The sequence below is a fragment of the Lagenorhynchus albirostris genome, chromosome 11 (genome assembly GCF_949774975.1).
Source record: "Lagenorhynchus albirostris chromosome 11, mLagAlb1.1, whole genome shotgun sequence".
Classification (NCBI taxonomy): Eukaryota; Metazoa; Chordata; class Mammalia; order Artiodactyla; family Delphinidae; genus Lagenorhynchus; species Lagenorhynchus albirostris.
In genome coordinates this window covers 59,625,860-59,643,685 of record NC_083105.1, presented here as the reverse complement: position 1 = coordinate 59,643,685, position 17,826 = coordinate 59,625,860, and the positions used below count along the sequence as shown (strand labels likewise).

The window sequence follows — 17,826 nt, the reverse complement described above, 5'->3', positions numbered from 1 at the left end:
GGAAAACTACATACCTAGCAGAACCATATTAATGTTTATTTTTCAAGGGTTTTATAAAGCTAAAACACTTGCTCTTCTGTTGAAATCTCCAATTCAACTAAAGGATATCTCAATAGAACTTTTTTTTTTAAGAGTCTGTGGGTTTTTGGGGTTTTTTTCCATAAATTTATTTATTTTTGGCTGAGTTGGGTCTTTGTTGCTGCATGCGTGCTTTCCCTAGTTGTGGTGAGCAGGGCCTACTCTCCGCTGTGGTGTGTGGGCTTCTCATTGCGGTGGTTCTCTTGTTGCGGAGCACAGGCTCTAGGCGTGCAGGCTTCAGTAGTTGTGGCGCATGGGCTTAGTTGCTCCACAGCATGTGGGATCTTCCCGGACCAGGGATCGAACCCATGTCCCTTGCACTGGCAGGCATATTCTTAACCACTGCACCACCAGGGAAGCCCAAGAGTCTGTTTTTTTTTAAAAAAAAATTTATTTATTTATTATCTTCGGCTGCATTGGGTCTTTGTTGCTGTGCATGGGGTTTCTCTAGTTGCGGCGAGCTGGGGCTACTCTTCGTTGCAGTGCATGGGCTTCTCATTGTGGTAGCTTCTCTTGTTGTGGAGCACGGGCTCTAGATGTGTGGGCTTCATTAGTTGAGGCACATGGGCTCAGTAGTTGTGACTCACGGGCTCTAGAGTACAGGCTCAGTAGTTGTGGCACACAGGTTTAGTTGCTCCACGGCATGTGGGATCTTCCTGGCCCAGGGCTCAAACCTGCGTCCCCTGCACTGGCAGGCAGATTCTTAACCACTCTGCCACCAGGGAAGCCCCCTCGATTGAACTTCTAATTTCAAGATCAAGACTTTCCATCACTTTCAATTTGCACGTCTGCTATAAAGTTATACTCTAGAGAAAACCAACACAAGGAGCTAAATAATCTAAGCCCCTGACACTGTCCAATGAAATCCTGAAACTCAAGCCTGAGGAAATAGGACTGAAACAGATGAACTGGGAAAGCATACTTTATTTCAGTGACAAGTATTTCAATAAAAATTAAGAGGCATGGTTGGGTTCATATGCAGTAGCTTTTAATACAACCTGGATTTGTTTCTTCCACATATATGTGTATATATAAGTAGTATAAAGTAAAACAACTAACTTTGTCTTTTTAACTTCCATCAAAGGTGCTTACACTATTTTAGTTTCATAAAAAACCATCTTTAGGGCTTCCCTGGTGGCGCAGTGGTTGAGAGTCCGCCTGCCGATGCAGGGGATGCGGGTTCGTGCCCCAGTCATGGAAGATCCCACGTGCCGCGGAGTGGCTGGGCCCGTAAGCCATGGCTGCTAAGCCTGCGCGTCCGGAGCCTGTGCTCCCCAACGGGAGAGGCCACAAAAGTGAGAGGCCGGCATACCGCAAAAACAAAAAACATCTTTAAATACGATAAACACAAATGCAAATCTGCTGACCAAATGGCTTTCCTCTAGGGTGCCTGTCTGGCCTAGGATGCTGTTCTCCCTATCTGTAAACCACCTGAGATTTTGTATTTGTCACACCAGTTACCAAGTTGATAAGAGTCAAGTGAGTTGGACCAGGCAGTGGAATTGCTATGTCAAGGGCAAACAAATGCCCCGCTCATACACAGGTCTGCATTTATCAGACTTCAGTATGGCTGGAATAGAAAGTCAGCTGAGACTGTTGGTACGAGGTAACCGCTTAATGTGTTTTCAGTGGCCTTTGAAGAGGCCATGACTGTAAAGTAGGATGTGAGTATGTTCTGAACCTTAACAGTACCAGGACAACAGTGGTCGAAAGAATGAGCATTCACTACAGTAATTTTTTCATGGAATTTCAGTAGTTTTCCTTATTCTACCCATTGAATTGGCATAAGAAAACAGATATTTCCTTAGAGGTATCTTCTTCCCAAGTCCAGTCTTGCTTCAATCAATTAAAATATAGCATACAGGGCTTCCCTGGTGGCGCAGTGGTTGAGAGTCCGCCTGACGATGCAGGGGATGCGGGTTCGCGCCCTGGTCCGGGAAGATCCCACATGCCGCGGAGCGGCTGGGCCCGTAAGCCTGCGCGTCCGGAGCCTGTGCTCCGCAACGGGAGAAGCCACAACAGTGAGAGGCCCGTGTACCGCAAAAAAAAAAAAAAAAAAAAAGAATATATATATATATATATATATATGGCATACAAATCACCTTGATTTTTATAACCTGCCTCTTTAAAAATGGTAGTAAGAAGTATAATGTCATCTCCTTGGTTTCTGTCTACTTTGGAGCTTAATATGAATTGTGAAAAGGACAACTAAAGGACTCTAAGAATGTCAGTATAGGTATTAAGAGACTAACACAAGCAGCTACTGTTCTCTCTCAACAATGAAAGGGTACTGCAGTGCACTATTTGAAACTGAATCCAAATACTCTCCTCGTTTAGCTCAGGTACAGCTACCAGGAGAGCTAAGCATCATTTATTACCTACATTTGTTTATTCCCGGTAAGAACATTTGCAAATCACAGTGTCACTTCCAGAATACCTACAGAGAAAGGTAATCTTCCAGAAAGCAAATGCTCTCCTTGGGGTAGAGTGTGGAATCCCTGGATAAGATCAATATGCAGGATTCAGAGGCTCTCTAAGATAAGCTCAAAATTTTGAAACATGTCTGCATTTAACCTTTAACCATAACACTTGACCTTAACTGAAATTAAGGTACAATATTCAAGTGTTTACCTTCCACTGTTCACATTCCAAAGGGAAGGCAGCCTCTGAAGAAGGTCTCAAAAATAAGTAAGCTTCTTCTCCCAACTCCCAACTTCTGACAAGAGTTAAAGTCACTTCTTTGTTCTAGTTTTTAGGAATGTCCAAAAATCTTCAGCAAACTAAATCCAGTCTAGTGAATCCTAGGCCCAATAAAAATCCTAAGCAGTCTCTGAAAGCTCCTGGACAAGACAAATTGGCTGCTTTAATCATTGGTTTACTAAAGAAAAACTGGGTTATCTATTTTGTGAGCTAACAAAATTAACATAGGCAGGCATTCTCCCATAGTGAGTGTTACACTAGCAAAGGTCAGATGTGTTGTGGTTAAGTTTTCGTAGTGGTGAGCAAAGAGGTGTCCTCCTAAAATAACATAAGGTTTTTCATGAATGACATGCTAGCCTTTCTTGCCCCTTTAGATATTTAAAAAACACAAAGTAACTATTTTCTATTTAATTCCTTTGTTGAGTTGTACTCAAGTAGCTAATTCTTTGCAATATGACTCATACCCCTTTTTCCTAAACTAGGAAGGAGCTCTGGGTTACAAGTGTAGTGTACACAGTTTGGGTTGTCATTACCCAAACGAAATCAAAAGGGTTTTGTATTTTCTAGTTAAAACTATTTTTAAATAAAGTTAAATGTGAGTTGCTGACTGATACTCAAACGTAAGTAACCAGAATTAGGAGAATAATGGGTGTTTTTTTCCCCTCCTCAATACATTATACCACCCACTCCAGAAGAAATGGTCTACTTACTCACTTATTCATACAGCTAGAAGAAGAAATACTATTGTACTAGGGCTTATCTTGAATCTGTTTTTAGAGATTGGAACTAAATAAACAGATAGCTCTGCTTCATTAAAGAGAGAATCCTGTTTTGTGTGAAACTTGTGGAAGAGGCATTCCACAAGAGCCCACTCCCCCTACAAACAATGCTCAACAGATCAGTTTTGGAATTATTGGTCAGTATGCTTCATCTGACTCCCTATCTATACCAGATCCCAAATCTCTTCCCATGCCAAATGGCTTTAAAACCAAACCACACCAAACCTGAAAAAAAACAACCAAACAAAAAACTGGTCTGGGAGGTTATGAAGTCTCCTTGTGAGGGTCAACAAGATGCTAGGATAGCCAGAGCCTTGAGTTCAGAAATCTAACTTATTATACACACGTCCCAGGGTAGTCAGCAGGGCCTTCACACATTTCAGCTTTGAAGCTTAATCAAATTTCACACACAGATGAAAAGCCTCTCTCTTTTCCACATGTACATTGGTTCCTCCTCTCCATTCCAATCTTCACTCCTACGCAATCCACACCTGGTTTGACAGCTAGTACAATTTCTAGCTGGAATGTGGGAAAGAGAAAAGAAATAAAAGAAACCTACCCTAGGTTACAAATATTCAGGGAACAAGATGTCCTAAAGATTCTAAACAAGAATAGGGTATATTTCTATATATAAATGCTATCAACATCAAAGACTCAATAAAAAATGCACTAAATCAGAAAAGGTCCATTCCTATAAATGTTAAAAGGAATTTGGTTCATGTGTGTCAGAGAACACAAATACATACACAGTTACTTTTTCCAACCCAAATTTCTTGCCTGCTTTAGCTGGATTCTTTAAGATAACTTTAAATGATTTTGTTTCATTAATGTAGAATGAGATATGAGTTCTGATCTTGCGGCTGCAGGTACTTAACCAAACTATCAAGCTATTTACAATGATGGTTTATTTGAAACAGTTCTTCTGAGCATGAGGATTCTTTCTTGCATCAAATGAGTAAGGACTCAAAGGAGGGAGGAAAAGAAAGGTACTTGTCAGTTTGAAAGTCACAAACAATTTATCTTTCTATAAATAGATTAGGAGAAAAAAATGAAGAACCCACTGTAGCAGGAAGAAGCAAAGAGTCTTCTACGGTCTGGCATCTGCAAGGAAATAAGAAAAAAAAAAAAGAGTTCTTAGTTCCTATCAACGACAAAAGCATCAACTACATCTGACAATGGGCCACACAACTACAGCCCAATTAGTCTCCTGGTCTGCTGGAAGAATCTGTTGTTGCTAATGGCAGAACACCAAGTACTTTCTGACCCTTAGCTCTTTAGTATCACTAAGCACAAAGAAACTTGTTAATTGAATTAAAAACATTCTATACAGAGATCAACGCACACTTGTTGTGTCAACAGTTTTCACGGGTGAGGAGAAAATCAGAATTGACCATCCAGGCAATTGACTTCTGCAGACAATTCTGGATTAATTCCAATTAACTTATATTGATCTTTTTCTCTTCTCATATACCCATCTACTCAGTAATTCAATAATATTTTTGAGCTGTTACAATGTACATAATGGTATTACCTGCTTTTGAGGCACTTACCTAGTAAAAATTGGAGTTGTTGATAAAAACACAAATGGGATAAAGCATTTAAGTGCAAGGTGAACAAACCCTTTTCAGGCATGTGCATTAAAAAAAATTCTCCACCCATTCTTAAGTTTCTTAAGGGAATAAGTCATGTCTTACATTTTGTGTGTGTGTGTATCTATCCAAAGAAGAGAGTTCTGCAACAACAGGTATTCAAAAAATGATGCTTTATTTTTATTAAGGGGATAAGAAGGTCTTTGGCTGTTAAAGGATTCTTTTTTTGTTGTTGTTAAAGGATTCTTACCTATTTTTTTCCCCTTATTCCTCACGGGTTACATAGAAAAAAAAATTATCAGTGTGTAAGGAGTTTATTAGCAAAGAGTTAAGTTCCAAAGCAGAAAAATGTTTAGTCTTAAGTGATAGAAGTTTCTCCTAGGCTTTCACCGTAGAGTAGCCATTTTTACTAGGTAACTATCCACACTCTATGAACACAAGCATCTCATGCAGTGTGTCAGAGAAGGATTCAAAGTTCACCATTTACCCATGTCTGTGTATGCTTTCTTGACACACCCCAATGCAGTTGTGTCTTTCCCTTCTGGGATCAAATCCAACTTTCTGGCTTCCAGATATATTCAATAATTTGATGTCAGAAACTACCAAGAAAAATGGCCAGTACCTACAAGCAACTGATAAATATTATTGTCCATAGCTAAGGGGTGTTTGCTTTTAGAATCTCTTTTCTGCTTCTTACCAGAAGAAACATCAGTTTTGGTACTAAAATGAACCCTAACTTGCAGGAGATCCATCTACTTCACTGTCCAGAGAAAGTAAATGGACTAGACGGCAACAGGCCAATTACTCATCCATTCAAATAAATATTCGCTGAAGGCCTACTATCTGCAGGACAGTGGGGATTATCAACCCATTCCCAGCCCAACAGTATTCCTTCTGCCAGAAGCAGTGTGGCCGAGCAGCCTCTGCCAAGACAGCATCTGAAGCATCAAACCTGGCTCTGCTATGGGTCCATAGGGTGACCTCAGAGAAAGGCTTCATCTGTGAAAACTAAAAGATTCTGGACTCTTTATATAGATTTTGTGAGGTTCTGCTAAATCAAATATTCAGATAAGATCAACAGTGAGAGACTCTTAGAGACCCAAAACTTTAAAGTTCTCATTCAAAAGAGTATGAATTTTTTGATGAGTACTAAACTGTACTGCACAGGGGAAGAACTGCAGAGCAGTGAAGCACAGTTGTTTGACTAATCTCAGTCCATTAAAAAGGCATGATAGATCTAGAATGCAACTTTGATAAAAAAAAAGAAAAAGGAAAGAGGCAGTGCGCACTAACATTAGGGAAAGCAACTTGGCATGTAACAGAATTCTAATTTAACTAGTAAATGCCTATTCATTAGCGTGTAAAGCCATAACAGAGGCTATATACTTAAAAACACAGGCACATACAAAGCTTTAATTTGGTACCATAATCTGAAAGAAAATTGGACCCAAATTGCTTTATGTCCAGTTAAATCTTGCTACCATCTGGGAAAAAAAATAGTGAAATAAAACTGGAATACTTACTTGAGATAGATACTCAGTTACTGTGCATTTCCATCTATGGAGTAGAAATATTTCAAAATAAATACGCCATGTCAATTGAAAATCACTCCATCCCCTATTCTTACTAAACACGAATGACTTATTCCTGGGGTATATGGAATTATAATATAAAAGGAGAAGAATTTAAAATTAGCAATTGGATTCCACTCAAGAGCATGGAAAAAGGAAATAGTCCTCTACCTATCAAGCCTTATGGCATATGATTTGGTGATCTCATTTTTGGAGAAATGCAAGTATCCAAAGGGAAATGTCTTAAAGGGGATACTCTAGCCATTTAAAAATTAGCTCAAACAGTAGCTAAAACTGAAATCAAGAGAATCTGAATTTGGGGGCAACATTAGGAAAAGAAAGTTTGTATTAAATAAAAATGACAGCACCTTGGGTGTACCATATATGGGAATTTCTTTACTAGGGTGGTATGACATGAATTTCATACCTGTTTACTCAGCATGGTCTCTGAAGCTTAGGAAAGACATCTGAATACCATTCTTATGGTGGTTCTTACAACTTATTACTTTCATTTTGTCTCTACCCATTACCTTTTAGGCCCCTGCAATCCAATTTCTAATCCCAATTCCCTATCAATATTATGGCTTGAAAATCAGGGATGATTTCCTCCTAGTCAAAATCAATAGCCTTTTTACTGGTCCCCAAATTTACCCATGGTATTCGATGTCAGTGATCACCCCACCTTGAAAATATTCTTTATGCTTCTGTGATATTGTCCTTTCCTGCTACTAACCAGGAGTAGGGGGAAATGAGTAAGGTGCTTGGGGTGCAAGATTTAAGGAGGCACTCACTCTCAGGGTCATGTGGGTACTAGGTGTTCAGACTGAACATGTCCTTGAATAATCAAGACCAACTGTATTTAGCACAACAAACAGAGTAAAAGCATTTTGCCTCTATTTCACTTACTGTTTTTCCATGGCAGAACATATGGCAGAGACTTGGGAACACGCATGCCTGAAGCCAGGTTACTCTTATGTTCCATAACTATGTTGCTTGCGGGGCTGCAAAAAGAAAGATGAATTTGACTATATGTATTCTTCAGGCAGGCACACACAAGACAATCAAATGTGTTTTTTGTAATTTGGGGGAAAACAACAACCTACATTCTGAAATGTAAACACATTTCCATCAAAACATTCTCACAATGAGAATGATTACCAGCTTCTCTGGAAAGCTCACTCTTCTGTACAGGCATTAAGATGAGTCTAACCATTTTCATTTTCCAGAAATTGAGATAAACAGCAATGCCATCTACTGTTCAGTTGTATGACAGGCTCATGAACTCAACAGATAAAAGAGATAAAATAAAATGCCAAGACAACCAAACTAAAGGCAACAAATCTCACAGAACTGAGATAAAATTAAAATTGTACCAATGGAATTCATCTTTAAGTTTTTCTATCTCAGTGCATACACAGACTAAGATACATTTATTATAACTGACTTCAGGAGCTAAAAAATAAAAATTGATAAGTGTTCTATTTGAAGAAAAAAATGAAGTCTAGCATCTAATTCCTTCATTTTCTAATCCAGAAATATTCTCATTTGGGTTTGAAACATGATCTTTTTTTGCCACGCAGCTTATGGGATCTTAGTTCCCCAACCAGGGATTGAACCTGTGCCCTCGTCAGTGAAAGCACGGAGTCCTAACCACTGGACTGCCAGGGAATCTTTTAAGGTTTGAAGATCAAATAGTAATGAAAAATCTTAAGAGGTTTAAATTAGATACAAAATCAGTGGGAAGAAGAGATGCGTTTTCTTTCCTACCCATTTGGTATTATGGATTGCCCAATCTCAAGTCAAGAACTTCTGGGTTTCCCTGGTGGCGCAGTGGTTAAAAATCCACCTGCCAATGCAGGGGACACAGGTTCAAGCCCTGGTCCAGGAAGATCCCACATGCCGCGGAGCAACTAAGCCTGTGCGCTACAGCTACTGAGCCTGAGCTCTAGAGCCCACAAGCCACAACTACTGAGCCTGCGTGCCACAACTACTGAAGCCCGCGAGCCACAACTACTGAAGCCTGCGCGCCTAGAGCCTGTGCTCTGCAACAAGAGAAGCCGTTGCAATGAGAAGCCCGTGCACCACAACGAAGAGTAGCCCCCGCTCGCTGCAACTAGAGAAAGCCTGCACACAGCAACGAAGACCCAACGCAGCCAAAAATAATAAATAAATAAAATAAATTTATTAAAAAAATAGAACTTTTAAGATTACTTTTTCCTTAGACACTAGTTACCCAGAGTAAAAATGATACATGTGGTATAGCTAGAGAATTTTTTCAAAGCATTAAAATAATGTGAACTTAGCAAAAACTCCAACTAAGACATAAGAATGGCTGGCGCCACTGTCTCCCTTACTAGACTATAAGCTAGTATTTTTGTGTTCCCGTGGTAATTAACACAAAGCATGTGACCTTTTTATGAATCAAGGAATAAATAAGGAAAAAACCCCACCAAAACTATATCTAGACTAAATTACCACCAAGTAACATCATCAAGGAAAGAGGTCAATACATGCTTTGGTGGCTTCTATTGGTAACAGAGCACTGTGATTCTGGGAGGAAAAGGTGGGAATGAGACCCTTTCATTTACCTGTTGTTGCCACAGTAGTTGGCTTCGCCCCAGACAAATGGGGTGCTGGTCTGTTCCCACAAATCTGCCAAAGGAAGCAAAACATGGTTTGTGGTACTACTAGGTAAAACACCAATTCATGCTAGTTGAATTTGTAAGATGAGAAATAATAAACATAAGTTTAGAGAAGCAAGTAATAACTGATCAAGTACCTGGCCTAAGTGACAGAGTAGCAAGAATTTAATTGAAGGATATAAACACAAGTGACATAAATAATAATAAATGTGCCTAGTAGCAACCAAACACAGATGGTACAACACAATTTATGGAAAAAAACAGATGTAAAGAAGTGCTTTTTCCAATCAAGAGGGATAGGCTGTTCCACCTGTCTGCACAGAGAGAAATATGTGCTTGTATTGGGGCCCAATAAAAATAACAAGTCATTCTGAACAACATGGTATGTTCATAAAAAAGGAAAATCTTCCTTCTGTCTAAAGCAAATGACTTGAGATTTTGACATTGTGAAGAAAAAGATGTAGAAGCATTTCACCTTTATCCCAGTCTTCATCGCAAGGAGGGCACTGCCATGTGCTCTCAGCCAGAGCCTCTTGTCCAAGGTTCCTGGTTTGGCTGACTGCAAGACGATAGAGATTCTGACTTAACAAGGGAACACTGCCAAGTTATTATGTTTAAAGGGGTTAGTGGCTTAAAAGGTTGCAGGGTCTTTGTTTCTGAAAAATGGATGGGATGAAAGCTAAACAGAGAGGTCTTATCCCCTTGCCAACAGAAGACAAGAAAGAGAAGCAGAAACAAAGATGTTTGCCATATTTATGGTAATAAAAGAATTTTCATTTTTAGATGAATTATTAGCAAAATGAAATCAGGTTGTTCAGAAGAGAAAGCAGTCTGACAAACACAACCTGACAACCTTTTGCTGCTAAAATAAAAATCTCAAAGGCAGAAAACCATTGTTCTTCTGAAATGATGAAAGCCAAAATCAAGGTGATAACGTAGCATCATATAAATTTGAAGGGGCTAACCTCCAACACTGAAACATTTAGCTAGTCAGTCTTACCTACATCCTGCTCAATACAGCTTTTGTCATCACAGCTTGAGATATGATGACTGATTTCAGCCCGAGGAACCTGATGGCGAGCATTGAAGGGACAAGTAGCCAGTTTGTTTGCGATGTCAGGATGATTCTGTGAAAAAAATTAAAGGGGTCCGTCAATAAACTTGTGGCTTAACTTGGTAGGTAAACTCATAGTAGAACATTAAGAGGGAATTATTTATCACTCATATGGACCATAGAGACATTACCTCAGAATCATCAAAAGCTAAGCCTCTTTGTTATGATTATAAAGACTGACAACACAGATACTGGGGTTAAAGTGGCTTGTATGGAAGTAAGCAGTGAATTTAGGATGGGGTATTTGAAACATATCTTCACCCCGTTTACTTCTCAGGGTCACAAGATTCAGGCAGCACAGCCTGTAATGGTAGAGCTCTCTGGACATCTTTGAGAGCTGATATTCAGGACGAACAGCAACACTAAAACACACTTAGTCTGCATTGCAGTAGTGCCCCTGCTACTGCAGTACAATAGTGCAGGAAAACAGCTGTTGGAAGGGAGCTGCAGAAGAGGCAAACCCAATGATTTTTCAGACTAACACAGGAACGCTTATTTAAAGTAATGATGCCTGAAATGAGGCTCTGAACAATTTGACCTTTATTTCAGCTATTTCACTAAGGAAAAGTCCAAATGATAGACAACTCTGCTGACCAAGTTCTTTATTTTAATACAAAACAAGAAAACAAAACAAAATGTTTAATATCACCCAAATCTTATGGTAAGTTTACCAGCAATTAAGAAATTTATTAGGAGAAGCAAAAGATATATCATAAATGATACTCAAAAAAGTAAAAATAATGTAAAGTGGGGAGAAGGGTGGAAAAATATAGGGGATGGAGAAAATTGTGAGGGCAGGTATCTCCATGATTTTTGTAAGGGATATCAGGCATTCGAATGCAAAGGTTTTGTAGCTGAAGATTAAGAGCATTAGAATAGGGGAGTTATGACAATGTCTTCTTACCACTTGGACCCCTTTCCCAACCTTTATCCTTGGAACATTTTTGAGAGCCTAGGGGAGGAAGTTGTGGTAGTATTTGCTAGTCCATATTGCCCAGGTTCAACCTTAAGGAATCCTTGCTCTAGAGATTAAAAGGAGCTGAGAAATAATCAACAATGGCATTATAATCATGCCTCCAGGACTGCAAGAGAAACATCCTTTGAAGAATGTTAATGCATACTTGAATTGTATGCAGGTTTAGATTAAATATTAAAATTGTTTTCCAAGCATAAATCCTGGCAGAACTTTGGCCTCTGTATCTGACATCTATATTCTAACAATCCTTTCAAACTGCCTCAATTAATATATCAGCATTAAACTAGCTTACATCAGCTAAGTCTACAAAAGGGTGACCAGAGGAAAAAAAAATCTTTGAGCTGGTTTTTTTTCCCCCAAAGATGCTTACTGTTGAAACTTGGAGAAAGTTATTTTTAGGAATGATCTTTTCTTGGGTTAACCTCTAGCTGTTCAACTTCTCTAAAATTTCTAAACAAACAAACAAAAAAATCAGAAATAAGTGTATTACAATACTCAATCCTTATCAGGACAATGAACACATCAAATTCACAAGGCAAGAGGGATTTCTCACTGCTAGCAAAAATTAGTGTTTCCTCTTTACAAAGGCTGCGAAGATTCTTGAGAAGCTGTTTATGAAGGATGCTCTGTCACTAGTGGGGGGAAAACCAAAATAAGAAAAAACTTACATATCCAAGAAATAAACAAATTCTTTTCTATAAATATTGGTATTTAACCCAAAGCAATTCTGGCATTCAGTTAAAACATTTATGCTAAAATTATTTGATAGTTACAAAATTTGGCTTTTAAAAAGAACTCAGGAGGGCATCACAGGGCAAATTAAGAAAATAATACCCTACCTTTCTGCACTTGATAAGATGATAAGGAAACCTGCAGGCCCTGATCTGGTGGTTTTTATCATAGGGGCATTGTAACAGCTTTTCAGGGTCCAGGGTATCGACTGAAAGAGAGAAAAACAGGGTAAGTATAAAGCTTAACAGGCCCTTGTAAAACTTCAGCATCCCCGGCACACTGGATTTTTTCAACAGAATCTGTAAGAGTTCAACAAGACAGCCTAACGACGGCTTGGACTTTTTTTTTGAAAGGGTGACTAAACATCTGAAAATAAAAATGTAACTGTGAGAAGATAAAACTGCGTTATCATCGAATCTTCATTAAGTCCAGCAAAACCAGCAGTCATGGGGTGGGGTCTTGGTTCAGATTTGGTTGTACATGAATATTGTTGTTTTCATTGTTGGTTACCCTTATTATAAACAAAAAAATTAAATGAAACATCTTTTCCTTTTCTAAAAGTGCTAATTCAGTGTCATAGGACTTGCGTGGTGACGCAGTGGTTAAGAGTCTGTCTGCCGGTGTAGAGAACACGGGTTCGAGCCCTGGTCCGGGAAGATCCCATGTGCTGCAGAGCAACTAAGCCTGTGCACCACAACTACCGAACCTGCGCTCTAGAGCCCGCGAGCCACAACTACTGAGCCTGCATGCCCAAACTACTGAAGCCCACATGCTGTAGGGCCTGTGTGCCGCAACTACTGAGCCCGTGTGCTGCAATTACTGAAGCCCGTGTGCCTAGAGTCCGTGCTCCACAACGAGAAGCCACCGCAATGAGAAGCCCGCGCACCACAACAAAGAGTAGCCCCCGCTCGCCACAACTAGAGAAAGCCCACGCACAGCAACGAAGACCCAACACAGCCAAAAAGAAAAAAAAGTGCTAATTCAGGGTCATTCTTATCTCTAGCTAGTTCAACCAGAGCTTCCCAGCCAGTATGTTGAAGGTTGGAATGGACAGTGTACTGATACACTGCCGTGGGGGTCCATTGCATGCGTGTCCCCTATTCCCCAACCAGTCCTAGGGTAAGTTGAGGGTAGTTAATCCCCTACACTAGCATCCCTATTTACTAGTATGCTATGACATGAAAAGAGTTGGTAAGCATTGCTCTATATCAGTTATACGTTCTATGGAAGCTTGAGAAATATTCATTGATAGATTTCTTTTTCGTCTGTCTGCTTTAATGTACTTCTATAAGTAGTTCCTGATCTTGGTTAATCTAGTTACCTCTCAAATGAAACCAATACCTTTACCAGATCGGTGGTTTTACTTTTCATATTTTGGAACATAATGAGAGAAAGACAGAGAATTCTTTAACCTAGTGATTATCAAACTGGCCAGATAAAAAAGTAGAATAATCTGCAAAAAGAGAACCCGAAGTTATTAAGACAAATGCAGATACCTTAAAGGGGCTGCTGTGTGAAAGAAAGCCCCTAACCTATATCACGCTATTTAAAAGTACCCTTAGAAGACTATACTTTTAGGGACCATTTCAATAGTTTGAATAGAAACTAGAGAAGTTTCTCTGAACGTGTACAACTATCCTTATGTTCTGCAAAATGTCCAGGCTGAGCCCCAAATTTTAAGAAGCCTGGTTAAAGAAGGGAAATTAAATGGTTAAGCACATTCTGAATATATTATGAGGACAAGAGGCAACCTAATAAAATGCTGTTGCCACCACTAAAGGCAATAATAAAAGTGAAATAAGATAAACAATTCACATTTGATAAGAAGCTTATAAACCAGGAGACTGCTATGAAAATCAGAAGCTAGTGGGGAATTGAAACAGACAGCTTCACTGGAAGAGTGGTAAACATGGGATAAATTGCTAACCATGATCGTGATGCAAATGAGCCAGAAAGGTGACTTGAAGGACAGAATGAATAGGAACGAAAAGTCTTAAAGGACAAGCAGGCTTATTATGCCAGCCAGGCTCATCCTGACCAGCAATCTTTTCATATTTCTGAAGCTTCAGGACACCCGGGAAGAGTGTACGGATGAAATTCTTGTTAGTTTTCCTTCATTTAATCCATTCCATCACTAGCAAACGATACACCATGTCAGCAGCTGACAGAGACTGGACGTACTTTATGATTCATATACATTTTACTGCCCATACAGTGGTATTCATCAGAGTTGATAATGATAGCTTCCTACCAAAATGCTTTACTTTTTGGTCTCTGATAACTTAGGTCAGCTCTAAACTGTTTTGTGTTTTTTTTGTTTTTTTTTTTTTGCGGTACGCGGGCCTCTCACTGTTGTGGCCTCTCCCGTTGCAGAGCACAGGCTCCGGACGCGCAGGCTCAGCGGCCATGGCTCACGGGCCCAGCCGCTCCGCGGCATGTGGGATCTTCCCGGACCAGGGCACGAACTCGTGTCCCCTGCATTGGCAGGCAGACTCTCAACCACTGCGCCACCAGGGAAGCCCTAAACTGGTTCTTTAGATTAAAATTTTTTAAATTTTATTTTTAATAAAAAATTTTTAATGGTAATAACATACACATAAAATTTATCATCTTAACCATTTTAAAGTATACAGTTCAGTGGTGTTAAGTATATTCACATTGTTGTGCAACCAACCTCCAGAAATTTTCATCTTGCGAAACTGAAACTCTATACCCATTAAATAACTCCCATTTCCTCCTCCCTGTAAACCCTGGCAACCACTATTCTACTTTTTGTTTCCATGAGTTTCACTATTCTAGATACTTCATATATGTGAAATCATATGGCATTTGTCTTTTTGTGACTGATTTGTTTCACTTCCCACAATGTCCTCAAAGTTCATCCAGAGTATAGCCTGTGACAAGCTTTCCTGTACCTATTCTGCTATTTGCTTTCTTTTAACTTAACATATCTTTGAACTCCTTCTATGTCAGTATGTTAAGAAATGTTTCACTGCTGCATACGGATGTACCATAGATTCTTAATCAGTTCCCTTACAGATAGACATTTAAGTTGTTTCCAGTTTTTTACTCTTATATACAATGCTGTGACTAGCAATATAACATATACTTCTTTGTGCATTGTACAAGTATTTCCCTTGGGCAGATACCTAAGAGTGCTACACGAAGTATACACGCATTTAAAGTTGTAATGAATACTATCAAACTGCTCAGCAAAAATCTTGAGTGGCTTTCTGGGAATATAACTTAATTTGGAAAACAAAGCAGGCCCTGTGGACAACCTTCCTCCAAGAGCGTAGACTCAGATGTTCCTCACACTTGCATAGAGCCCAGAACCCATGGTGAAAAATGGAGGAAACTTCACAGAAATAAGGAACTAGACTTGACGAGAGTATCATCAGCTAAGAGGCACTGCCCAAAGACAGAAGCTGGAGATCTTCAGGAGTCTATCAGATTAACGTTAGAGTTTTAGGTCACTTTGGGAAAAAGGTCAAACATATTCTAAAGCACTGTTTCTCACTTTAACATGATTCCCGGTGCTAAATCACTTGGGGACTGTGTTAAAATACAGATTCTGATTCAGCAGGTTTGAGATGAGGCCTGAGGTTGTGCATTTCTAACCTACTTCCAGGTGATATTTTTCTTTTTTTTAAGTCTTAAAACAATGAAGCTTTATTAAGAAAGACATAGATAAAGAAATGCTATAGACTTAAAGGAGTTGTTTCTTCACAAGCCAACTTATTTATTTATTAAACATAATCACAAAACTTAAATAAAATTGTAAACATACAGCAAAATTCACCATTTCCTTCTTTCTTTAACAAACATCTACTGATTATCACTACGTAAAAAAGTCTGTTATGTAGCAATACAGTAATTAAAAGAACCAGGTGATATTTTTCTAAGAAAAAAAAAATCACCACTGACAAAAGTAATGAATAGAGATATAAAGGGGAGATGTTGCTTTCTAATTTAATAGAGTAGTAAGCTTCCAAGAATAAATAAATATAAATCTCTCATATCTATCTCACATGGAAATCTCAGATTTTAATTAACACATTTTTAGAAAAATTAAGGGGGTGAAGGAGGAAGCCCTAAGGAAGATCAAGGAGAATCAGATCCATTATTCTCAAAGTATGGTCCTCAGATTAGCATCATCACCTGGGAACATGTTAGAAATGCAAATTCTTGGGTCCCAGACCTTCTGAATCAAAAATTTTGGGGGTGGGGTCCAGCAACCTGTGTTTTAACAAGCCTCCCAGGTGATTCTGCTGCATGCTAAAGTTTAAGAATCTCTATTGTAGATATTTAATAAAGATTGTTTCCATGTAGTTTCTACATGTTGGTGATAAAGATTCTATTGGACTCTTCCTTGAAGGTAGAATGGGACTAAAATACCCTTTAGTTAGAACTTATAGAGATTCTGAACAAGACAGAAAGTAGGAAACAAAGGAGGCCTTGTTGACGAGTTTTATCCACTCAGATGTTCCTCAAACTTGGTCAGGGTCTAGAAACCATAGTGCTTTGTAGTAGCAAGTAGGGCACTACATATAAACAACATATAAGACTCTGGTTCTGACTCTGTCCCCAGCTACCTATGTAACTTTAAGGCAAATCAATTAATCTAGGTTCTGTTTTCTCAGTTGTAAAATTCAAATGTTGAATGAAATGATTTTTCAGGTCTCTTTTGGTGCTACACTTGTATGATCCTAGGTCTCCTGGTTCCCATTTGATTTGTTGGGCCATCTAGATTCCTGGATCACTCGAGAAACAAGAATCCTCCCTAGGATTTCTTTAAGTCTAAAAACTCAGCGTACATCAACATTATGTATATCATATTATCCCACAAAATAGAAAGAAACCAGTTAGTTAATGACTATCCCTGTGTCATTAACAGGAGAAACTGAAGTCCTGAGGAATGAAAATACTTCATTTAATAAAAATATAGTTTAACACAGGTGTCCCAACCACAGCTTTCTCAAAGCTTGATGACTTCTCATACTTCTTTATTTAAATTTCAAGTGTCGTATTTCAAATTTGAACATTTCTCTACATTACTAAAACAGTCTCTGGGGAGACATTTTCTTCTCAGCCGTCTAGTGAGAAAAGTGAATCTTTCCCAACACAGTAAAAGTCTTGTCAGACAGAAAACTACATGTAAGTAATTTAACTTATTTTCTAAAAGCAAAAAGAAGTACGTACTGTAAGTTTCTTCCATGTTGGAAATGAAGGAGCCAAATCCAAGTGCTGGTGGGGGGGAAAAAAAAGCAATGGATCAGGGAATCAGAAATGAAATGTATCAAAAGCAGCCCTAAGAAGTGGAGTCAAACTTGGATTCAAACTAGAATTGAAGTCACCCAAGTTCAATATAAAAAACCCTTATAGCACCTCCCTCCCCCTCAATAAATTTCTCCCCTTGAAGGCATTCTTTACTACTTTGAACCATTTTAACATCATTTGCCCAATTCACACTCTTGGAATAAATTCTAGGGCTCACAGTTAAGAAAAACCAAATATGACTACTAACTTAAACTGTATTCAGGTGATAAGATGTCAGTCTATTTTAAGTGCCATTACAACACCCTGTCACTGTTTACCATCTATTAGGGTTTGATGCTATTTAACATTAGAGGGGGCAAGTCAAG

General features: G+C 38.9%; 1 protein-coding gene across 1 annotated transcript; it reads right to left on the bottom strand.

Moving 5' to 3' along the window:
- Positions 1-7,615: 7,615 nt before the first annotated feature.
- Positions 7,616-17,399, bottom strand: GTSF1 (gametocyte specific factor 1). Its single transcript, XM_060167042.1, has 6 exons — positions 17,384-17,399; positions 12,289-12,389; positions 10,360-10,486; positions 9,835-9,918; positions 9,306-9,369; positions 7,616-7,718 (listed from the first exon to the last, which is right to left on the bottom strand). The coding sequence occupies exons 1-6, from the start codon at positions 17,397-17,399 to the stop codon at positions 7,616-7,618; spliced, it is 495 nt and encodes a 164-aa protein (XP_060023025.1).
- Positions 17,400-17,826: the final 427 nt, after the last annotated feature.